At 29.7% G+C, this 25,970-nt stretch overlaps 2 protein-coding genes across 3 annotated transcripts in view; both read right to left on the reverse strand.

Annotated features, from left to right (window-relative positions):
* Nucleotides 1-1,477: 1,477 nt before the first annotated feature.
* On the reverse strand, nt 1,478-9,192 carry LOC145332210 (alpha-N-acetylgalactosamine-specific lectin-like). 2 transcript variants are annotated; one of them, XM_080177170.1, is made up of 9 exons: nt 9,091-9,192; nt 8,624-8,705; nt 8,401-8,458; nt 7,998-8,033; nt 6,797-6,886; nt 6,295-6,339; nt 5,849-5,944; nt 4,791-4,852; nt 1,478-1,597 (listed from the first exon to the last, which is right to left on the reverse strand). In XM_080177170.1, exons 1-9 carry the CDS (start codon nt 9,162-9,164, stop codon nt 1,487-1,489), a joined length of 654 nt encoding a protein of 217 aa, XP_080033296.1. In that variant the 5' UTR covers nt 9,165-9,192; the 3' UTR covers nt 1,478-1,486. The 2 variants fall into 2 exon arrangements, with proteins under 2 accessions (XP_080033296.1, XP_080033301.1); XM_080177175.1 differs by lacking the exon at nt 6,295-6,339 and having other exon boundaries at nt 6,809-6,886.
* A 7,377-nt stretch (nt 9,193-16,569) lies between these two features.
* The window catches only part of LOC145332227 (protein phosphatase 1H-like), a 69,362-nt gene continuing 59,961 nt past the window's right edge, over nt 16,570-25,970 (reverse strand). Inside the window, exons 18-22 of the mRNA XM_080177184.1 lie at nt 24,147-24,192; nt 18,635-18,724; nt 18,035-18,138; nt 17,375-17,434; nt 16,570-16,990 (exon numbers count right to left, since the gene is read on the reverse strand). Of these exons, the coding sequence (XP_080033310.1) occupies nt 16,888-16,990; nt 17,375-17,434; nt 18,035-18,138; nt 18,635-18,724; nt 24,147-24,192 (403 nt within the window). The 3' untranslated portion in view covers nt 16,570-16,887. The remainder of the gene's footprint in view (nt 16,991-17,374; nt 17,435-18,034; nt 18,139-18,634; nt 18,725-24,146; nt 24,193-25,970) is intronic.

Below are 25,970 nucleotides of genomic sequence, written 5' to 3' on the forward strand. Positions count from 1 at the left end.
CATATTTCGCAACGAATCATCAAAAAATGTATATGTCCTTGTTCTCTATAGATTTCCACATAATTAGATATAAAAATATATTTTTTACATCAATTAACAGCTGAGATTTTTAGAGCTAAAGTTTTGAAAAAGTGACTGGCCAAAAAGTAACTTTTAACATGAAATGACTTTTTTAGCAAAATTAAGGTAGAAATCATTTTATTTTTGTTACTAGTAGAAACATTATACAAAAATGAAATAAAAAATTTAGGTTTTAAGTTAAAAGCATTTTTTAAACATATTTTTGAGTCTTTTTAGTTTAATGATATTTTGAAAAACTTACTTATTAGGCAAAATTATTTTAGATTAAAAAAACAAATAAATCTTTATGATATAGCAGGAAAATTGTTTTTGTTTCATAATCTTAACTTTTATAACAAAAAAGTTATAAAGAAAATAAAATTACAACATAATGATTTTTTAGTCTAAAAAGCTTAATTAACCCCCCTATTAATGATTGAGATGTCAGAAAAGGGGGCGGAGCAACTGTCATAATTAATCCTTTTAACAAATAAGGGTAAATAAATAGCTTGATATTTGCAAATAATCAATTGATTCAGTAAGACTTTTTGCCATTCAAATTTATATTTATTGGTTGAATAAAAAAGAAATAATTAGTTGACTAGTTATTCTTTGTATATCATTATTCAGTTACCAGAAAAACATAATATAACCATCCAAAAATTATGAGAAACAAAAAAAAATTTTCTCAGTCACTTTTTCAAAACTTTAGCTCTAAAAATCTCCGGTGTTAATGGAGGTAAAAAAAATATTTTTATATCCCATTATGTGGAAATCTATAGAAAACAAGGACATATACATTTTTTAATAATTCGTTGATAAATATGGGCTGCTGATGCTAAAAAATACTTTTTCGTGGGTCAATCTGTAGTATTAATGGATATAGAATTTACGTGGATATTATGATTGTAGTCAATTTAAATTGCTAACATGGATATCACTTATTGGTGGATTAGTTCATGCAGTAGGGGTGGAAGAGGGGGTGAATGGGCGGGATTTAGCCATGTACAAGTTTCACTTTATTTGGGTACATGGTACTCTGAAGTAAGATCCAAGTAATAATAAATCTATTATTGGAAAAGTCAGAAAATAACCATGATTTCAAAGAACTATATTTTGTAAATGAAAATCAAGCTTATTTTTTTTTGTAGCTCATTACTAAGAATATTAAGAATAAACTTTAGCCACTTACAAATAAATTTGCTTCTACAAATATATTTTAACTTTCATTAACTTATTAATTTTACAAAATTTAGTATTTTCCATAATATTGTCCATTAGGATTTGGATATTTCTTGCACAAAGCTGCTCGTTGACTTGTACAGAAAGCATCATTCCATGTATACATCATACTAGGTATTATCTAGATTATATAAATATTATTGATATGTTGACTTGTATAGAAACCATCATTCCATTACAAAATTTAGTATTTTCCATAATATTGTCCATTAGGATTAGGATATTTCTTGCACAAAGCTGCTCGTTGACTTGTACAGAAAGCATCGTTCCATGTATACATCATGCTAGGTATTATCTAGATTAAATGATTATTATTGATATGTTGACTTGTATAGAAAGCATCATTCCATGTATACATCATGCTAGGTATTATCTAGATTATATAGATATTATTGAAATGTTGACTTGTACAGAAAGCATCATTCCATGTATACATCATGCTAGGTATTATCTAGATTGTATGAATATTATTAATATGTTGACTTGTATAGAAACCATCATTCCATGTATACATCATGCTAGGTATTATCTAGATTATATAAATATTATTGAGATGTTGACTTGTATAGAAAGCATCATTCCATGTATACATCATGCTAGGTACTATCTAGATTATATAAATATTATTGAGATGTTGACTTGTACAGAAAGCATCATTCCATGTATTATCTAGATTATATAAATATTATTGATATGTTGAATTGTACAAAAAGCATCATTCCATGTATACATCATGCTTGGTATTATCTAGATTATATAGATATTATTGAGATGTTGACTTGTATAGAAAGCATCATTCCATGTAAACATCATGCTAGGTATTATCTAGATTATATAAATATTATTGAGATGTTGACTTGTATAGAAAGCATCATTCCATGTAAACATCATGCTAGGTATTATCTAGATTATATAAATATCATTGAGATGTTGACTTGTATAGAAAGCATCATTCCATGTATACATCATGCTAGGTATTATCTAGATTATATAAATATTATTGAGATGTTGACTTGTACAGAAAGCATCATTTCACAGGGAGTAAGGGAGGGGACAATGGGCAATTAATTCAATTTAAGAGTTTTTGAAGAAAGGCCACGAAAACCAGAATAATCCCGAAAATATGGTGGAAATTGTAAAGTGATTGTTGATTAAATCTAGAAAACCATAAACTAAGAAAAAAGTTCCAAGAAAAAAAGCAATCATTTGAAAATAAGATTACCAGTATTACAGACTGACATAACCATTCTGTAATTAATTACTAGAAATATCTCCCTGGATCTCTTCAGATGACAGGGAAAGAGAAAAGAGATTTGGGGGCAAGTGATGTGAACACGGAAAAAAGGGGCAGGCAGGCGTGTAGCTGGATGGGCAAGTATATGACCCGCACGCCTTCCTGCCCCTTTTTATCCTGTTTATTTCCCCCACCTCCCTTCTCCATTTCCCTTTCTTGTCTACTTTTAAAAAGGAGGTGGGGATGAAGGGAGTGAAATATAGTATGGGATGGGGGCTGTGTATTTATATTTGAACTACTCTCTGTCTGCAAAACTATATATATTCAAAACTAACATAGCGAGTAATGGCATTTCTTGCGCAAGTCCCCAAACTCAGTCAGAAACTGCTAAATTCTTGCACATTCCCTTTAAGTCAGTCCCCAAAGTCTGAGACTCCTAAAGATTGAATATTCGATCCATTGTCCCCTCCCTTACTCCCTGATCATTTCATGTATACATCATGCTAGGTATTATCTAGATTATATAAATATTATTGAGATGTTGACTTGTACAGAAAGCATCATTCCATGTATACATCATGCTTGGTATTATCTAGATTATATAAATATTATTGAAATGTTGACTTGTACAGAAAGCATCATTCCATGTATACATCATGCTTGGTATTATCTAGATTATATAAATATTATTGAAATGTTGACTTGTACAGAAAGCATCATTCCATGTATACATCATGCTTGATATTATCTAGATTATATAAATATTATTGAGATGTTGACTTGTACAGAAACCATCATTCCATGTATACTTCATGCTAGGTATTATCTAAATTATATAAATATTATTGAGATGTTGACTTGTATAGAAACCACCATTCCATGTATACTTCATGCTAGGTATTATCTAGATTATATAAATATTATTGAGATGTTGACTTGTATAGAAACCATCATTCCATGTATACATCATGCTAGGTATTGTCTAGATTATATAAATATTGATATGTTGATTTGTACAGAAACCATTATTCCATGTATACATCATGCTAGGTATTATCTAGATTATATAAATATTATTGAGATGTTGACTTGTACAGAAACCATCATTCCATGTATACATCATGCTAGGTATTATCTAGATTATATAAATATTATTGAGATGTTGACTTGTACAGAAACCATCATTCCATGTATACATTATGCTAGGTATTATCTAGATTATATAAATATTAAAGAGATGTTAACTTGTACAGAAACCATTATTCCATGTATACATTATGCTAGGTATTATCTAGATTATATAAATATTATTGAGATGTTAACTTGTACAGAAACCATCATTCCATGTATACATTATGCTAGGTATTATCTAGATTATATAAATATTATTGAGATGTTGACTTGTACAGAAACCATTATTCCATGTATGCATTATGCTAGGTATTATCTAGATTATATAAATATTGATATGTTGACTTGTACAGAAACCATTATTCCATGTATACATCATGCTAGGTATTATCTAGATTATATAAATATTGATATGTTGACTTGTACAGAAAGTATCATTCTATGTATACATCATGCTAGGTATTATCTAGATTATATAAATATTATTGAGATGTTGACTTGTACAGAAACCATTATTCCATGTATACATCATGCTAGGTATTATCTAGATTATATAAATATTATTGAGATGTTGGCTTGTATCGTTCCATGTATACATCATGATAGGTATTATCTAGATTATATAAATATTATTGAGATGTTGACTTGTATAGAAACCATCATTCCATGTATATATCATGCTAGGTATTATCTAGATTATATAAATATTATTTAGATGTTGACTTGTACAGAAAGCATCTTTCCATGTATACATCATGCTTGGTATTATCTAAATTAAACAAATAATATTGAAATATTGAAAGTAAAAAATACGAAAAAAGAATTTTTTCGATGACCTAAAAGGCTTTCTGCCTAGTCTATGATCGTTATAACATAGAACTTTTCCAAAATTTCCTAGGGATCTAATGGTATAAGACTATAGCCGATAAATAAATGTGCATGCCCAATTTAAGATTACGATTAGTGGTAGAAATGTTTCGATGCTCAATTAAATGAAACAACTAATCAAATTTCAATAAAAGTCCCCAAGGTTGTTAAGCCAACGAATAAGAAAACGTTATTTTAAGACTTTGGGGACTAGTGCAATAAAAAGCCCCATGCCTCCTCCCTCTCTGGAAATTACCTCTGTACAATCTTCTCCCTTCCAGTCATCTGGTTGCATGGGTCTGAACTTGTTAATTGTCACTAGAAAAATACAAACAATTTTTAAAGAAATTAGTTATAATTGAAGAGTTAATATACAAATAATTTTGAGGTAAAAAGGATGGCATCCTCCATAAATGGACAAAAAAAAACGAAAAAACATGGATTGACAAAGTCAATCAAGCAAATGATCAAAGTTTGCAAGTCTAATTGAATTATAGAGTATCTTTGTTACTAAAAAACTCAATAATATCAAGAATACAATGAAATTGTGGTAGCCGGCATACGGACAGGCCTTTTCCAGAGTATACTATGCTACGTGTTTACCAAATAACACCCAGACGTTAATCCCCGGCTTATCACAATTCTAGCCAGCCCATTTTTGGCCATTGTTTGATCATCAGAGACAGCGGTCAACTTATCCACCGCTGATAACGGGAGGGGCGCTGCCCCTCCCCTCTTCATGCTCCAGCAACCTACCCTTTTCCGGGGGACGTCTACCTTACCCCACTATGGGAGCCTACCCCTCTACTATTCACCTGGATGGGGCTTCCCCCCATCTCCTCCACACCCCTTCTCTACCTAACCCAATTGTAATCTGTTTTGTATATAAGCTATTAAATTGTTGTATGTGTATTCAGTTCAAATATATCTTTCAAACAGTAACTACTTGTAGTACTTTATTGATAGAATCCTTAAGACTAGGGGCTCTTTTGAATCGAACTCGCTCAGTAGGGTTGAACTGCTTCACCCCTACCACAAAATAATGAAATTTAAAAAATTGTAAAATGACACAAAACTTAGAACAATTATTTATTCGCGGATATTAAGATAAAAATTATAAGATTAAAATCAGTTTAGATAGAGGAAGAAGGTCCTGGCTAATAAAACTGGTAATTATTTCACGATTTTTATCTTTATATTTGTGAAAAATTGTCTGCAATACGATGATTTACATGATTTTTCAGTAAGGCTGAGAACCAGTTCTTATCCTGCAGATGTTAATCGGTTTCGAAGCCATACTAGAAATTGCTTTACCTGGAGAGCCATCTGCCCAAACAAAATTTCCTTCTCTATCAATATCATTTAAACCAATCCAAACATATCCGTCATTCTTTCTTCTTAATAACATTGCTAAACAATGAAGTATATTAATTTTCAATGTTATCCCAAGTTTTATATAAAAATTGTACATTAATCATTTTATTTAAGTAAAAAGTTAATGCAACATTGAATTTTTTTTGTTTTTGTTTATATTAAGTTTAATTTAGAGGCATGTAGAAAAAGGGTCAAAATTGAGAGGGGGTATACACCTCCTAGGTCTCCATTTCCTACACCACTCTAAATTACCCAAGACAATGGTCCACGCCCTCTTGAAGAACCCCCCATTACATAATGGGGATGTCAGGTCAAAAAAGTAACAACCCCCTTAAATCTATTATACCCAATAACCAATTGAGTATATTTGTTCATTTATTATTAACCTGTAATAAACTTATGTTCTTCTTCAGAAGTAACAGAGGCTAAATCTGTTAGTTTAATGTTAATATACGAACACAGTAAAAGTGTCGGACTGATGATGACGTAACAAAAAAATTAGCCAATGAGAGGCCATTATTGACCAATGGTAAAATTTATAGTGGCCTCTCATTGGCTAATTTTTTTTACGTCATAATCAGTCCGACACTTAATATACATCAAGAAATTGTAAAATTGAAATTAGATATATTGGATAAAAACAAAGGTGTGCTTAAAAACTTCAAAATATTAGGCTTGTCTTCTCACATATTTAAATTTTGCGCCAAAATTACAAAAAGCACAAAAATGATACTTATATTTCCAAAAACTAGAGCTTAAACTGATTCATTGCATCTTTTAAATATAGAGTTTTAATAAGCTATGTTAATGTTTTATACCCCTCCCTCTTTCTTGTCATTCTAGTAAAATATAAAAAATGTATTTAATAAGTTTTTGTATATTAAAATCCTGAAACTTCACCATGTTCAGCCAGTGATTTACATTTCTGTCTTGCATCTGACCAGGACATTACTGTCTCTAGTATGAGATAACATATTCCTAAATCAAATGTCTAAGTACCACCATGAGGCAATAGAAATAATCTAGAGACTAAATGAATCAATAGGAAGACAGTGTAGAAACAACCCGGTCATAATATTGGATAGAAAGTGTAAAAATTTTAGTGAGAAAGGGAGGCTATTTTTCATTTAATCATCATAATGAGTCAGGTATAAATAGTCGCTTTACTTAGGATGAAGCTTTGCTAGGTTAGATTTTATTGTTTGAAAACTTCTCCACTCGTGTAATGTGAAGCATATGACAACACATCTATAATACAAGTAGCTTGATGTCTGTCTGTCCGTCTGTCCGTCTGACCGTCTCTCCGTCTGTCTGTCCGTCCCTTAAGATCTCGGTAACCACTGAACCGATCGGATTCTACTCTTCAGGGTATCTACCTATTGGTCATGTGGTGGTTTTAAGCTATTTTCTTGGGGGGTGGGACACACCTAACCCCCCCAAAAATGAAAATTCCCCCCCTCCCCAAAAAAAAAGAAAAATTTCTTTGAGAACACATTAGACTATGAGCAGAACCAGTAGTAATTTTCTTGAGAACATATTAGACTATTTTTTACGAATTTTGCGAATTCGTTATTTAATTGAGAAAATGTTTTCCTGCTGGGTAGGTGCGAAAATTTGCGATCCGTTCTGCTGGGTAAGTAATAGAAGATGTAATTATACCTCTTGGGGCAAAGCCCCTAGAGGCTAGGGGCGAAGCCGCTAGTGTATTATAAGTCAGCTATATATAGTCGAATTCTTAGTCTGCTAGAATTTACTCTATAAGTTTATTGAGCTTTAGGGTCAGATGGAACATCTAGAATAATATAATATGTCTATTATATATTATTATATATCTATGAGTCTAATCCTTGCAAACATTTTATTTCATTAATAAAGTTGTGTTCACATTTAAACGTTTTTATAATTAAACTTTACTTATAATTAAAAATGATAGTTTGAATTACTGCTGAGCTTTTCTGTTATCTTCACAAAGGTTTTTATTTTAAATAGACTTTAAGTCATTTAATTGAACAAAAATGACATACTTTATTATTTCACAAATAGTTTAAAAAGTTGTACATAGATAAAATATAAAATTTTTGTACTTTACCTGTTTTTGGATCTTTAAGCCAGCCATTTCCACAATCTGAAATTATTTTTGGATATATACAAAATTTATTATCTTTGGTTGGGGAATACTCTCCTTCTACTAAAGTTGTAAGCTATTTTATTTCTGGAGCTCAACCTATGTGGTGCTCCTTTACGGTGAAGCTTCTTATAGGTTCAGTAATGTTTATGATTATTTTGGAGAGGGCATCTCCACCCTCCTAAGAGAAATTACTCCTACAAAATTACAAAAAATACTTTTACTTTTAAAAACATAAATTGAAAATATGGAGGCTAATTGGCTCCCCCCCCCCCCTCCCAACTGAAGTGCCCCCAGAGGCTTCGATGGGTGTAGGTAGCCGCTAATATATTATAAAAAGTTTATTGTACACTATCTAGATAATTACCTACTCCAAGATTATGAAGTCTAATATCACAAATTTCTTCTATTTTTCTATCTTTTTCCTAAATTTAAAATCATATGCATATTAAAAGGTAAAAATTAATCAAAACTTTATAACATTTATTTAAAACATCAAAGATTGCTTAAATGTAGTATCTGTATATATATATACATTTTCATAAATGCTTAGTATTAATCCTAGGCAGGTTTTAGGCTATTATTCTTACCTCTAACTTTTGTTCGCATTCTCCTTTAACATTCAAAAGTTGCATATAACAATTTCCAATGTCAGATGGTGGTGACATGCCTCTAATTCAAATCAACAGATAAATGTATGTATATTGTATAACTCATAGGAATATAATGAAGATAGTTAAAATCTTTACAAACAATTTTATAGTAGCCTGTAAAAGAAAATTTTAAAATAACTTCTACAATATGAGTAGCAGCAAACAGTGTAAAGAAATGACGTCATACAATACAAATCTTCAATAATAGGCCAGTATATATTTTACCATTGTTCAATATAAATGTATACTGGCTTATCATTGATCATTTGTAATGTATGACGTCATTTTTTTAGGTACTATTTGATGCTTCACAATGTGTACAGTACACAAGGATTGACAGACATATGGACTTACCATAATTATAATGTACACTTGCTAACATCAAATTAAAAAAAAATACTTACAGAAAGTGAGGTGACAATGAATATACATTGTTACAGTAGAAAAATATACTGACTAATAAACATAACAATATCATCTTTCAATAAGATAGTCTAGTAATTACTGCAAGTTAAATTACAGGATATAATTTGTAGATAGACTGTAGATTTATGATAAAAAGTAAAACAATAGTCCTTTTCCTATCTTAAGATTTTGCTAACCTCTAGACCAATTAAGCTCTGCTCTTTAAGAAATTCACCTATTTGTCTACTTTAAGGCCATTTTGATGAGGATTTGAATCAACCCCCCATACCACAAAAAAATCATTCAAAACAAACATCAAACAATTAAAGATTGGTCCACTTATGCCAAGGCCCAAGAATTAAATGGTGATGGTTTTAAGCTCTTTTAGTGTGGGCTGGACAACATTTTGCTGTCACAAAAAAACGAACTCACCCAAAAAAAATAGGTTGTGGGTGGGAAGGGGGGGAGTAGATAATGGTAAAGTGAGACAAAACCAACTTTAATCTAATAAATTTACCCTGGGCATACTAGAAAAATATTTTAGGCTAGGAAATTTTAAACACATTATAACTGATTATTAATGGTAAAAAACTTTAATTTAAAACAAGGGTTTTAAATATTGTGACAGATTAAACTATGAACTCTGTTTGCTCGTTGTATAAAATTGATACTGTAATATTAAAATCATAAAACTTTGAACTTTTTTTATTGGTGATTACAATTAATGATTGCTTATTCAATATCAAATGACAATATTATTTTTAATAGGTAGTTTTGACATCTATAGAACAAAGTAGTACGATGTCTACCTGAAGCTTAGGATCTCGGTAACCACTGAACCGATTGGGCACTACCCTTTAGGTAATGTAGATACTGGTCCTGCATAGAATGAACATTTTGATAGACTTTTATATTCTAAATACTTGATAGTACTCGATTGTTTTTGTTTAAATTTTATTAACTTTATAAATATAAGTAACTTTTTTAGTAATTTACTAAGATCAATATTAATTTTTGTTGAGTTTTTTAATCGTTGATATGTTCGTTTGTTCAGCTCTACTTTAATAAATAAAAGAATTGTTTTTGTTTTATTTTATTTGGGGTTGTTTTTTCGTAAATTATTTGTTAAATGTTTTCCAAGAATGTGATGTTTATTTTACATGAAAAATCTACTTATTGCACATTTTAGGACAAACTAATAGACATGATGTATATAGAATATAGATGGTCCATCTGACCCTAAACTCCAATTTTTGCATCTAAGTTATACAAGCAATGTAAATTTTCTAGAATTTTTATAATTTATAGAAAGCTAACTTTATCCTTACGAATTCCACTATTTATAGTGGAATTATTATAGGTTTTGTCATGTGGAAGAAAATTACGAAATAAAAATTATGCCCTTTCCTTCAAAAATCTGTACACTATCTTAAACAATGACATGCCTGGAATGTACCTCCACTTTTTTTTTCTTTTGGCTGATTTAGACAATATATCTCTAGATTATCTCTATTGGCAAACTAAAAAATGGGACATTACCGTGGAGGCATAAGAAAAGAGGAATAATAATTTTCTGTGTTTATATATTTTTTCAAAATAATTTTATAATTGTGCACCAAAAAAGTTGTGATTGGTTGTTTCCAAATAAGTATTCGAGCTTTTAAAAAAACAATATCTATTTTATAGAAGATTTTGATTATCATCATTGGGAATGTAAATAAATATATCGTTTATCGTATATCTGATATTTAAAAAAAGAAAAAGTATGCCAATATTAAGGTTTTGGTATTGCCCTTCATTTTAATATTATCTAATTTTTCCATCCTTTATATTTTGTCATGTATAAAAGTTGTAAATGCAACTAGCTTTCTATTGTAGTTTCACATGTATAAAGTGGTTTATTTTATTTGTTATATGTGTGCATGGGGACATATTGTGGCGGAATGGAGATAAGGATCTGGTTTGTTAGTTGTTTGTAGCAAGACTATTGAATTCTTGTCTGTCCTTCGGTCCTAAATAGGAAATGTAACCTAAATAGCTATATATTTTTGCCATATTCTGTTAACAATTTCGCATTGATGATTTATCTTTTCTGTCGAACAGTGTAATCTTAGTTTTAAAAGAATTGAAAATAACGGGTTGGAGTTTTATTATCCACTGCGGGTGGCCCTAACCCCGCCAGGCCAATACCTACGGTACCCTAACCCTTTAGAACTACCCAGTACCCAATACAACAGAACCTAACCTAATCTAATAGACAAACAAAAAACTTTAATTCAAAAAATTTAAAATAAATTCAAAATATATGGGGGTTGTTTTTGAGGCAAACCGCCTAATGATTTTTAATACCATTTAAGATTACTGCATTGAACAAACATTATTGCTAAGAGATATCATGTGCTTGTTCTAAAAATGAATATTGTAACAGGGGCATTTTTTTTGTCAATTAAGGTTGCTAACATGGACATCACTCATTGGTCAGTTCGCTCATCCAATAGGAGGGGATGGGATGGGGTGAAAGGGGCGGACCAATATTTAATCAACTAAAAGTTTCGCTTTATTAGAGTACATGATAATCTGGTGAAAGATCAATGCAATGATAATAAATCCATTGTTGCAAATAAGCGACCAGTTTTTCAGGATCTTGGTACCTGTGACCGCCAAGGCCTGAATAGCTTCCCTCGCAGGAATGCAAAACCATTCACAAAGTTTTTCTGTTGTTGTCTAATAAAATGCACAACATTGTCAATTCAGTTTATTCAGAGAGGAGAAGAAAAAAGTTTTTGCAAATGAAATAAAATAAAATCATTGATGCATTAAAAAGTATTACTTTTTTTACTGCATTACTTTTTTGGTTAGTTTAACTCGTGTTTTTTTTACCAAAAAAGTAACCCTTAATAGATAAGTGTTACATATCAGAAATCAGGGAAATCAGACAATGGCCAATGAATTTACACAAAATTACCCCTTCTGTAGATTACAATAAATGGTTAAAGTGTTTGGTCTCTCAACTTAATGAACCTACCAATCAAAATTTAAGTCCCCAAAGTTGTTGAGCCAACGAATGAGAAAATATTATTATAAAAGTTTTGGGACTAGTGTAATAAACAGCAGAATGTCCCCTCCATCCGTGGTTAAATAAGCAAAGAAAATTAACACAAGCTAGAAAAGGAAAATCTGAAGAAAAAGGCTGAAAATTTCTTTATTACACACACACACAAACATTTTTCCAGATTGGTATATACATCTATTACTTATATGTCAATTTTGAAAAAAAATAAAACTTTGTTCCTTGTGTGTTTGATTCTATTTGTAATGTGTATCATGAATACTTCTATTCAAATGGAAAAGTTTATACAAAATATAAAATTAGTTACTTATTGCATCGTATTATAGACAGCTTTCCGCAGATATTAAAATATATAAAATTATAAGATTAAAACCAGTTTTGTTAGCTCCAGGTTATTTATTCATGATTTCTATGGAAAGTTGTCTATAATACAATTCGATATATGGTTTTTCAGTATTGTTGAGAACCGGTTCTAATCCAGTGGATTTAAATCAGTTTCGTAGCCACACTGGAAAAGAAATGCAATATATGCTTTGTAAAAACATGAATGAATACTTATTACTTAAAATATGACAACTTTTTGACGTGTACAGCAATATTTATTAATTTTTTTCAGAATCAGTACATAATAGAACATGAAAAATAGTTTTTATCATAATAAAATAATTATCATAAGAATTATATGTATAATTGAAGATTTTGATTTATCTATTTAAATTGTACAAAACATTTTAGAATATAGAGTCATATTCTAAAATGAAGAAAAACTGTTTACTTACATCAAAGAAAGCCAAACAGATGGACTGCCCAAATTATTAGACTATAGTAGATATTGGGGACAAAAAGACGCAACAAGACAGACAATGTAAGTTATGGAAAAGGTTCTTATTGGTTATTTATAGGTGTCTTTAAAATCCTACGGTCTTGGGTTACATGGCAATCAAATTGAGAATCACCATTGTTCAAGGAATAATGACGAAAAACACTTCTAGATTTTTATATAGTGATTTAAAAATTTATTATTTTGTACTTCAATCCAAAAAAATGTTTTGATAATAAATCCTCAACGTTTTAAAGCTCTTTTTCTTTCAAAAAGTTGACAATTATCCAACTATTTTATAGTACAATTTTTGTATCTTAAAGTTTTCTAATACATAATTTAACACCCCATCTTTTTGATTATCTTCTAGTTTACTATATTTAGTATAATAAACAGGAATAAAGGTTTGATTAAGCTCGATTTAATTTTCTAATCAAAATTTATTTATCTAATTGACCAAGTTAAATTTGCTTGATTCACTTCACAAGAGACGCGATTGATTATGAGTATTTTTTACTTGAAATATATTTCGGAATGATAAAGTAGACTTTTTCCTTTTAAATTGGGTTGAGAAAGATTTCTAACTGAATGTTTTTAATCTAAAGGCGAGTAAAACCAATAAATATTAAGATAGTTGTTGTCTCATAAGAAGAAAATAGTATTTTCCTAGTTTCATACTGATTTAGACGTAGACGACCCATCAAAATTTAAAAATTTCTGCTGCAAAATCTTAACAAAACAAGGGATCAAAATTATTTTTATAAATTATATTCTATTTCAATATAAATTTGCGTTTTGTTAAGAATGTTCATGAACGAAAAAATTCCTAATTATGTGGTCAGTTTTGCCCTCGAAACGTTGAATCAATAAATATAAAAGTCATATGCCTTGAAATCATTTATGATCTGAGGATTTTACAATTTGGGTCTGTAACCATTCGTCCTACTTAATTATAATCTATGATGAAGTAATCTTGAAGTTAAACCAAAGAAGCCTACATAACCTGCAGGAAACTATAACCTAACAAGGTCCCTACAAATCAAGATCAAGTCCTAGTAAGACTAATTAATTTCTAGTTTTGGTCAAAGATCTTAAATCTATTTAAATTTATTGATTAACTATTATAAGGCCAAAATGATTAAATCCCTTAATTCGTGAAAATATCTGAGACTCACCACCTCTCAGTAGCTAGAGAAGAAAAAGTTTAGCCATTAATTAAAGAAACAGACTACCAAACTTTTTCACACTAATAAACCATTTCTACCAGGCTAACACTTTACTAACAGATCAGTTGGATTAAAAGGACAAAGCGTAAAGCAAGTAGAAAAAATGACTTCATTGGTAAATTAAAATGTATACTGACCTGCCATTGGTAATTATGTCTATGTATTGGCCTATCATTAGTCATTTGTATTGTATGACGTCATTTTATTGTAGGCACTATAAAGAGCTTCCAAAGCAATAATAAAATTAAGAAAAAAATCATCCTGTATTTTGGGTTTAAAATGAATGCGGATAATGCATATGTACTTTTTTTCAACTTTTCAAATCTTATATATGTATATCGGTTACTTGAAGGTGCCAAAAAAATATTTAAAAAAACATTTTTTACTTTTTTATCACAGGACTCAAACACAAAGAAACATTTCTAAAAAGCAGGGCTCGGAATCCAGCTTGGAGTCTAAATCTGATCCGAATATGGCAATCCTTCTTTTCTCCCAAAAAAATTTTAAGCAACCAAATGAGTTTAAATTTGAGGCTTAGTCGAGGCTGACGCACAACTGCCAAGCCCTCATAAAAAGCTTAGATAAAGGTTGTATTTGCCCTGAGGAAAGTCATTAATTTTATATCATATGCATGTATTACTTAGTCTTGTAACTTTTTTTTCAAGGCAGGAGTGGAGAAAAAAGATAAAAATGAGACTTGCAAAGATATCAGACTTAACTTATTGCAGCCTGCTATTACGTTTCTCCTTCTTTTGATTTTATGTTTGCTGTCCTTTTTATTACTTATTGAATACTTTTTAACATACTTTTAAATTTATAACTTACAGTTTTTTGCTTGATTCAACATGGTTGATTATAAGCAGATAAACAGATAAGAAGTAGATTCTTTAAAAAATTGGATCATTGAAAGAAAACGAAGTAGCGTGTTTCGTCGTATTTACATAGTAGCTTTTCTCCTATTTATAGCCTCTGCAGGGCAAACATTAACATTTTCCTAAACTTAAATAACTTATCAAAAGCTATTGTGAAAATACATCTTCTTTCTATGATACAGAAAATTAAGTTGAGTTGCATAGGACACAATAAATAGTACATTAATGGCGTCGAAATTCATAATTATTATTCTCTGATATATTTTATTAATGGTTAATCTAACATAGGTCTAAATTGTATATGTTTATTAGAATACTAAAGTGGAAAAGAAACTAGAAAATTTGTGAAAACTTAAGTTTGTACAAATTGTTGAAATTTGTTATTTTCTTTATTGCCTTCTCGCAATTTAGATTTAAACTTGAACCAACACTTTTTTTGTTACACATACAGAATATTTTATACTTTATGTAGACAAAAAATAAGAAAACAATTTATAAGATAAAATCTAAGTAAATAAACAAATGTTAGTGATTATTACCTAATTTGGGCGGGATATTCCTTTGATTGCAATTTATCATCTAAAGAACTTAAGGATATCTTCCACTGGTAATAAGATGAAATATTAGCTTAAGTAACATCCAAGGGACAACAAACCCTTTGATTGAACGACCTTTGTCTTAAAGTTTTATCTATGCATGGTAATGAAATGCGCCTGTTTATGGACCAACGCATTCCCCTGCTCCAACTATGACGCAGTGTCGTGATGATATTAGAACCGACGACGAGTGGATGCGCTACGTGTTGAGCAACGGTTGCGGGTTATAATGTTAAAGACAATTGTACAGTGTACAAAGTATGATATTTTGGCAATTACTAGCATCAAAGGCTTTGTTAAAGTCTAACTGACAATTATGTAAAATAATATTTATTTCAAAAGATCAAAAACACAGAAATTAATTAATTAAACATTGAAATCATAACTTTATATTTTTACAAATTATAAATCTAAATGAATATAATATCTAACAAACAAATAAATATTTCTTATTCAAAAAACTAAACGATCTAGAATAATATTAAAATAAACAAAAACTAATATTATTTTTACAAAATTTAAATTTTTTCAAATAATAACTACACTTAACTTTCATATCATAATGTATGTATATGTTTTTTTAAATAATACAACATGATGGCAAATAAAAAGCTTTACAATATGTTAAAATTTAATCAAAATTAATTAAAAAACACATTTAAAGTATTTTTTCTAACTTTTAAGTCTAATGACATCAAAATAGACATCATTAGAATTTTATTTGCATTGTTTTTTCTATTTAATCAATTACAAAATTGTTTACTTACATATTAAAATTATATAATGTAAATGCATACAAATATATAAATTTCTTAAGATACATTAAAAATTTATTTAAAAATGCTTAAAACAAAAATTATGATTCTATTAAAATAAAAATAAATTAATCTACGGAAGTATGCCTCTCCATTTGATTAAAAAGATTTAGGTAAAGTTATATATTCTTTGGAAAATATTCATAGTCCCTATTCAAATGTCGTCAAACAATAGAAATGACCAATGAAAGGCCAATGCACAGACTAAATTACCAATGGTAGGCCAGTATACATTTTATTTGACTAATGGTAGGCCAGTATGACTTCATTTTTTAGGCACTATAAAAAGCTTCTATTCTTTGCTGTAAATATAGATAATTTTGGCACAAAAATGATTAAAGCAGGCAGTTTAAAAAATTATTTTTAAATTTGATATAAGCACAATTATTCTAAAGATTTATGAAAGTGGATTGCTTAGAAATTTGTTAAGAGGAATAACAAATACAGAAATATCATCTCCAGAGGCAAGTTGACCGTTCTCTTTCTCCCAATACCCATCTCTAAAAATATATTATAGTATCAAAATTAATGTACTCATTTGTTTTCAATTTATTGTTTTAGATTGAAGTAAGGTTTTAATATTATAAATAGCATATTTGTTAGGCAAAGAAAATAATTTGAAAAATTTAAACTTGTAAATGTCATTTGATCTAAATGAAATTTTTTAAATTTTTTTTCTTAAATAATATACGATTAGAAATTTCTACCTTACTTTTTATATTCAAGAATCTATTTTCTTTAAAAAGGAAAATTTAATATTCAGATTAATAAATTTTTACATCTATTCTATTTAAATTTGAATAACTACAAAGGGACAAATTTACTATGAAATAGAAACATAAAGTGTAGTACAGTATTTTTAAAAAAATGTAATATTTAATGACCTAAAGATCAAATTAGTAATCTTTGAGGTGAACTTTGAAACTCCTTTGTGCTCGGTTTCCCTGAAATAATCCGCCAAATTTATGCCGAGAATATTTAGAATCATCGGCTAATTATCTATATTCTGATTAATTTCAAGTAATTATTATCCAAGAAAGTGTAATTTGATTTTTAGAGCATACTAATAAGTTGTTAATTAATAAAATTTATTGAAATTTTTGTAAATATATCTCTTAAAAATGATAGAGGCTTTGTTAAAAAAGAAAGAATTAATATGAGAGCAGTAAGATTATTGATGCTGAAGCTTTTGATTAAATATGATTTCTTGTGTGTACATGTTTTTCAAAATAAAAATTAAGGCTTTTAAATAGATACTAACAGCTTCGCCCCTGACATCTAGGGGCTTTTTGGATTCAAAGGTGAAATAATGAAAAGGAAAATGACATAAAACCATCTTAGGACTTAAATCTAAATAATAAATAGCCCAAAATCATCCCAGGATCTATATTAAACTTCTTTTGAATAAAGAATTCAAATGGTTGAGTTGTCATTGAAACCTTAAGATACAGACAAACAAAAAATCATACGACTTTATATATAAGATAAAGTGATTAAAATGAAAGGCGGCAGTTTAAAAATTTGATGTTTGTATATAATCTTACTTCCTCTCCCCTCTGGCCCTCTCCACCAGCCTCTTGGCAATGTTGGTGTACACAATCTCGCCACCACCCTCGGCCACAGTCTTCCTGATAATGTCACCAGCCTCCTTAAGTTAAAAAAGAGGTAATTGTAGATTTATCGTCAAGGTATAAAGGACACAATGAATCTATAGAATAGATGCATGACCAGACAACTAATTGGATCCCCCGGACCTTTTTTGTTTGCTAGTAAATTGCTTTCAGCTCTTTTTTAGCGACTTGGCTGTGTTAATATTCCTGACGCTATTGGTTAATTTTCAAAGACCCAATTGAAAGTCGGCACAGAGTCCTCAGGAAGGGGATATACAGTGAATTAACCCCTTCCCCCTCTATTGTTTTACTCTAATAAGGACACTTTTTAAGTTCTTAGATAGCTTCTAGAAACAGGGCAAAATGGAAATATAATATATTAAATTCATAATAATTTTTGTCAAAAAACTTCTTATTTTTAGCTTTCTAAGATGTTTAAGTGTCCAGCATAGATTGAAAGCTTAATATAAAAAATAATCCCTTTCCATCAATAAAATCACGAAACCTAGGTTGATGAAAAGAGCTAATACACACCTTATTACTAACAACATCCCATAGACCATCAGTAGCCATTACAATAACATCATTCTTGCCCAATTCTTCGTTGCACTTCAATACTTTTACCTGGTTAAAACATAAATGATTGATTAGTTAAAATGCAGCATTTTTTTTATTAAATACATAGTATTAGCTATTTTAACCCACTAACAACTGTCAGAAATAAATCAATAATATCCTATTTTCTTGATTGACGTGGGGAGTTTTGTATCAGAAAAAATATTTTCATAGTTTTCAACAAATTATGCCTTAAAAACTGTTTTTTCGAAAGTACTTTATTTCTAAAATAATAATAAATTAAGACCAAATTACAAGGTCAAAAACGGTGTTTTAGACATATTTTTTTTAAAAACCATTCTTTCTGTATAAAACTCCCCACATTAAAAAAATAGGATATTTATGAATAATTTCTAACATGGGTAAGTGTGTTGAATTAGCCAATACCTTTTTGTTTAATCAAAAACACACTTTATGAAAGAAATAATCTATTTTTAGTCAAATGGAAATAGGAGAAAAGGAGACAAAATTTCAAGCCACTGAAGATTAGTAAGTAGGATTTTATCCTTTCTTACACAATCCTTGTAGGGCTGTTCTAACTCTAAACTAACCTAACCTAACAAAAAAAACAAAAAAACATTTTTAAAAATCTTAAATTAGCGGAATATTAGAATGCACTGCGCTGATTTTCAGTGTGTGAGTGTGTGTGTGTGTGCAAAGAAGGAGAGGTTGCAAAAAATCTGCATATTTTTTTCAACAACATCTGAATTTGAATACATCAAAATTGTTCTCAGCCATTTATATATTTACATATATGTTTATCAAAAGGAAAAATTTTGGAAATTTAAAGATGCACTTTAAATGCTGAAGGTTTTTTTTGTTTTACTTTAGTTAGACAACAATTTTAGCCGCCAATTTTTTTTTAAAATCAAGACTTATTTTTTTCTGTATGCCTTCGAAACCGATTAATATCCACTGGATATAGAACTGGTTCTCAGCTATACTATAATTAATGTATAGCATTGTAAATTAGACAATCTTCCACGTATATTAAGATATAAATCAATCAAAAAATTAATAACAATTTTATTAGCCCAGGTCGTCAGTCCCTCGAGTCCAACAAAACTGATTTTAATGTTATAATTTTTCAATTTATAAAATAAATATTTATCAAAATCTAAAGATTACAGGCTATCTGAGATGTCCTTAGCCTTTACTTAAGAAATAAGATAAAAATTCCATGGCTTTCTGAAATGATGAACTCAATCAGTTCAGAGGTCAGCAAGATCTTAACCAACATACAAAAAAGTACTTCTATATTTTAGGAGATCAGCATTAAAAAAATACAAAGCGATCAGGTCGTTAGTGAGATCTTGACGGACTTATTATAGGATATCCATAAGATTAGCTTACTGCTAAAATGTATATAAAGCATATTTAGCATATGATAAATATTTGGTATATGTATCATATTTATGGGAAATGGATACTGCATAATAGACCTGTCCATTAACATTACTTTTTATATAGCAATAAGGCAAAAGGCAATATTAACTTCTAAGCGATTACCGAGAACCTTCAGTATAAACAGAGAGACAGATGGACTTCCTGTTACTTTTATGTAAGGATTAAAGCTCAAAGCTGGAAAGGATACACTACATCGTAATCCTGGTCAATTAAAAACTATTTTTTTTATGGCAAGAATAACAATACCCATAAATAATGAAGACATGAAAACCTTATAAATAGATTGTAAATAATGGCGATAAAGTCGGCGAATGTTTCTTCTGCTTAACCTCTATTTTACTGTATTACAGTAACATATTAAACGAATAAAATAAGTTAACAAGTAGATTATTGTTTTCATGGTAATATTCACATCAAGTTTTAGATCTGTATCTTGTAAAATACCGTTTCAATTAATAATGGACATTCACACGGTAGAATTTATTGAATCACAATTACTTGCTTCTCTTTTAAAATAGCTTCGTTGCCAGATTAGATACATATTAAAATACAGCATAACTTTTTTAAGGCCTGTAATAAAAAGAAAGAGTAAAAAATTGTACTGGCCTAGTGCATATATTCATATGCAAATAGAACAGAAATATGATGAAATGCACACTATACATATACTATACCATTCAAATAGACTCTAAATATTTCAAATCAATTTCATTTATACAGCTATTTAAAGAATATATTTCCTTTTTCAATCATAAATGGAATATTAGCTTTCTTGTGATGCGTGGTGTGAAATAATGATAACGTTGTCGTAGGGTAAAAATTCTGCATTGATATTCAATCACCAATATTATTATAAGTAAACTTATAACTGAAAGGGAATCAAAAAGCAGTACTGAAAATGAGTTTAAAATGTGATGTCGGTACTACAAAAACTTTCTTTTTTATTACAAAAATACAGTTATAATTCATATATAAAGTAAGAGGATGTCGGTTTGTGTTTGTGTAACTAACCGTATCCTTTACATTTTAAGCTTTTAAAGGATAGGTAAGATTTAAAGCTTTTTTACATGAGAATAACTTTAACATATAAAGAGAAAAGCGTAAAAAATACAACCTATCAAAAACATGTTTTACTTTTTTTTTACTAAAACTTAAGATGGTGGGTCGTCTTCCCCTTCCCCATTTTTCAATGCCCTAAAGGACTTAACGGGTGTAGCCGCTAGTAACATATAAAATATTAAGAATTTTTTTTTCTCATTGCAATTGGAAATTATTGCAAACCGTAACTAATAAGCTAAACTTAGAAATTTGTCATTTTTACAAACTTTTTCTGACATTTCTATACACAAGTTTTTCTTTAACTTAACAAAACTTAGAATTGAGAAAATACAGTGACGTGCACAGAAATTCCACGGGTGGATGTGAAGATATTAGAGGGCAGGTCTTCCCAATATCAAATTTAAGGGCGGTGTTGACACCTTTATTTTCCCCTAACTCACGCAACTGATCTGATAGCAGCTGAGAAATACAGTCATATTTTAAGTTATAGAGAAGCTTAGCTGCCTATAATATGATACATTCCCACAAATAGGAAAGTAAATATGTTTAATACTTGGTACTTATGCAGGAAGGAAGGGGACACTGGGCTGTTTATTACACTAGTCCCCAAAGATTTATGATAAAAATTTCTTATTTGTTGGCTAAACAATTTTGGGGAAATCTGAATGGTTGGTTCATAAAGTTGAAAGTTAAAACGTTTTAACCAGTAATTGTAATCTAAAGGGGTAATTTTGTTAATTATCATGTACACCAATTATTAGCCATTGTCATATCCCTTTAGATCTCTGGTTCTAATGTGATGGAATAAGAAGAAAATGCATAAAATGCACGAAAATTGGATGGACTGAAAATCATATAGGTATATACAAGGGCTACTCAGCCGCTAAACTATTGAGCTGACTAAATATAAAAATAATAATACATTATTTAATATTAATGGGTGTAGAGGCCTTTAGGGCATTTGATGTGGGGGGGGGGGGGGGGGATGAAATCGATCTACTTAATTTTAATTCTAGTTTTTTTAACGAAAAAGTAAAAAAAATGTATCAGGGGGGATTTTTTTTAGGGGGGATATTTCTCTTGGGAGGCTGGTGGTACTCCCCAGGACCTATGAGAAGTTGCAATGTAAAGGATAGCCATATCGGTCAAGCGGTTAGCGAGATTTTTGGGTACAGACAGAAATCCTGTTACTTTAATATAAGGTTAAAAAAAATTGTCACTTTGATTTAACGACTTTGTGAGAGCTTTAAATAACAAAGGTCGATTAAAAATCTAAAATGGTCAATTCTAAGAAATGGAGTAGTCAGTTTTTTTTATTTAAAATTAATATGATGTTTTGTTTAAATAGAAATTAAGCTGACCATATAATAAAAATGAAATTAGAAAGTTCATTTTGATGCGGCTGCCTAACCTTCAGCGAAAATCATAGGTATATTCTCACTATTTCACTCAACATAATACTCAAACTTTCTGCAATATTCTTAAGTAGCCAAGTTTTCATATTCTAATTCAATTTTGCACAGTTTTTTTTTGAGTTTTTACATTTAAGGATTGAAAAGTATTTAATTAAGTATCAAAGTTTGGTATTAATGTGTTGAGTAGTTGAGCAAATTTAAATCTATTTTATGCTGTATTTGTTCAACATTGTGTTACCCCAATGTCAATGTTTATAAAAAATTATCATTAGATTTACTTTTAATAAAAATAAAAGATTGACCTAAACCTATCTCAAAAAGAGGATAGTGTAAGTGTCATGTCCAGCGTCATAAAAGTATTATCCATCTCTTTTTTAGGGGTTTCCTTTCCCCGTTCTTCTCTCATCCCTCCCTTTTAGACGTATTTTTGTGACGTCACACATGACACTCTCTGTGGTCCCCTCAAAAAGCTGTAAAAAAGATGTATTCTTAAATAAAGGGATTAATATTTTTCTAGAGTTATTAGTTGGGAGGAAAAGATGCCTAGGACCAAAAAAGAACACAATTCTAAAAGCCAAAAGGCCTTGAGGTTCTAGATGTATAATGTAACAAAAACGTATTTGCTCATACTTGATTTTAATAATATTGGAAATGAATAAAAAAAAATCCTTCAATTATTTAGACGAGTAAGCAATATGAAGAGCGAAAAGATGCATTTGATTGAAATGATAGAAAAGAATTAAGTTGGAAAAAGGAAGGTTAAGATAGGAAAATGGAAGCAAAATTTCTAGGGATAAAGATATAAGTAAATTGATTAGATAAAAAAAATAAATGTAACTTTCCTTACATTGAAATTTTATTGGACTGTTATGGCTTTACTTCAAAAGTTTATAAACCTAATTTAGTTTTGGGTTAAGATTGAATCTTGCTTTAATTGTAAAGAGTAACAGTGGACAAACTTTTCAACCAATAACCTTATCCCATGAGTTTTTATTTTGTTAAAAAAAAATTGCTGTGTTTGTTTAATTTGTAAAATATTAGAGATAACATACTTCTACATTCCTGTAAATATAGCAATTTGAGGGGAGTATAGATATTAAGAAAAACAATTAATGTAACAGGAAAAGCTATTCTTGGTGGTTTCCCTCAAAAGGCTTACTCGAGCACAGAACCCTCTTTTTAAAAAATGAATTGAAAATAAGGATGGGAAGTAGTTATTTAAAAATATTTCAGATCAGGTTAGGTTGGGTAATGGGTAGCCTGGCAGGTTTGGGGCACCAATCTAGTGTGGCTCTTGTCTCTTTCTTTGGAAAAGTTATGCAATTATACATATTCTCAAGGCTTTGCTCGTTTTTCAAAGGTGTAAAAAGAGACAGAAAATAGCCTAAAACCATCCTAATGCTTAAATCTGAAAATAAAATAGCCTAAAACCATCACGGGATCTATGTAAAGCTTACATAGATTAGAAACCCAATCAGTTCAGTAGTTCTTAATTGGAGTAATCGTCCTTACCTATCAGAATACCTATTCCTGTGTAATATTGCACTTACCTCCGGCTGAGGGGTGAGGAATTCTTTCAAGTTGCACATAGAAGATCTAACATCACAGCCACATCACAAATATTTATTGTATTTAGCTGCACAGCGTCTCAATAATCTTAATTTTGAAATATATTCGGGTATAGTCCATCGTAACAACGCCTCTTAATGGCCGTTTCGTCTTATTTTCAAATTAGCTTTTCCTCTATTTCTTTTCACTGCGGAGGGCTATAACCCTGCGGGGCAACCATCTAATTCAACCTAACCAAACCTAAAACAACCTATAAAAACTAGACAGAAAAATGCTCAAAGAAATTTTAAAATAAAAAAAATATTTTCAGAAGTTCGGCTACTTTTTATATAAAATATTTGTTTTTATTTAGATTCAGGTGAAAAATCTTCAGTTTTAAATACCATTAAGTTTAACTATTGAGACCATATAAAATTGTTTAGATATACATATCTCCCGAAGGGTAATCCCTATTATATTATCTATAATTTTCGCTTTATTGGATTTATTATGCCTTGTTTTGATTTTCTTTTAATGTTAGAGAGCCTTGTTCAATTCTCCTTGTGCATTTTTATATCTTCTTTTTTTTTCTTTCTAGATGCAAAATATCTCTGAAAGTGTTCATTTTCCTATCCGTCTCTACCGTCCTACCTGTCTCTTTTCACTCTTTCTATTATGTCTCTCCCACATAACTTCTGTCTTATCAAATAAAAAATGTCTTGGCCTTAAAACAGGCGAAATTCAGGCGCTTTCGCACAAGGGCTCTGGTAAGCACTGATAATTGATAATTTGATAAATTTAAAATAAGGGTGGGGGGGGGGGGGAGGGAGGGGTTTAGTTCTATCTTCATTTGTTTATTATTTTTTAGGTTTTTAACCATCTTCCTTATTTAATTTTTTTTAAATAAAAACCCAATTGGACTTTGTATAATAGCAATGAAATTCATTGTAATAAATTTACACATGATTACAACAAGGATGACAACCTCCATAAAAGCGAAGCACTCAAACGGTAGGACAAACAAACATTAACATTTTTATATTGTCAGAACTGAATAATCACAATATAAATGTTTTAGAGTCAAAGCAAAATTGTAAATAAATTTGTTGAAAAACTGCTTGATTCAGGATAATGTTTATAGACATACTTACATTTTTAGGACTTGATTATAGAGTTGCCTCGCTTATTACATTATACTTTGTTGTCCCAGGAATCAATATACCAAAAATCAGATATTTTGGATGATTAGATCACATAAAAATTTGTTGTTAAAAAAGATAAAAAAATCAACATGTTTAAAATAGACGTACGGACATTTTGGTGATGATTATAGAGTTGCTACGATTTCTAAATCGTACCTAACTATTAAAGGAATCACCATACAAAGTTTGAAATCGATAGGACAATTCTAACATGCCTAAATTAACGAAAAAAGCTATCCGTTACGGACGGACCGACCCTAATTATAGAAAAGCTTCGCTTTTAAAGAAAAATATTGAAATGTAAAAGTTGGACTGATTTTCTTTCAGGGACAATAATCTTAATGTTATCCAAAGAATTTTTTGTATTTTAGATCTTTGCATCTTTTCATTCTTGTTATCCCCCTTTTTTGTTGGATAAAATGTTTTGTTTCATTTTGTATTAGAACAAATAAATTGCATTGTCTTCAGACTTTTGCAATATTAGAAAAATATTGTTAAAACCATATTGGAAGATGCATAAATGTTGGAATAAAACAAGAAGAGTTAAAGCCTAAAAGTGCAACAGTGACTTATACAAACATAGTTTTTTTAAGGTCCGTCCGTCCGTAACAGAAAGTTCTTATC

This window comes from Acartia tonsa, chromosome 1 (assembly GCF_053477335.1).
Source record: "Acartia tonsa isolate MP-2025a chromosome 1, ASM5347733v1, whole genome shotgun sequence".
Lineage (NCBI taxonomy): Eukaryota > Metazoa > Arthropoda > Copepoda > Calanoida > Acartiidae > Acartia > Acartia tonsa.

Bases quoted from the DNA above. Each gene is read 5' to 3' on its own strand.
- LOC145332210 (XM_080177170.1), bottom strand. From the start codon at position 9,164: ATGATATTGTTATGTTTATTAGTCAGTATATTTTTCTACTGTAACAAT. The intron at 8,034-8,400 runs GTAATTATCTAG...AAATAATTTCAG, and splicing joins ACTTCATAATCTTGGAGTAG to ATTGTGGAAATGGCTGGCTT. The intron at 6,887-7,997 runs GTAAAGTACAAA...CATTTGATTTAG, and splicing joins GCTTAAAGATCCAAAAACAG to GAATATGTTATCTCATACTA.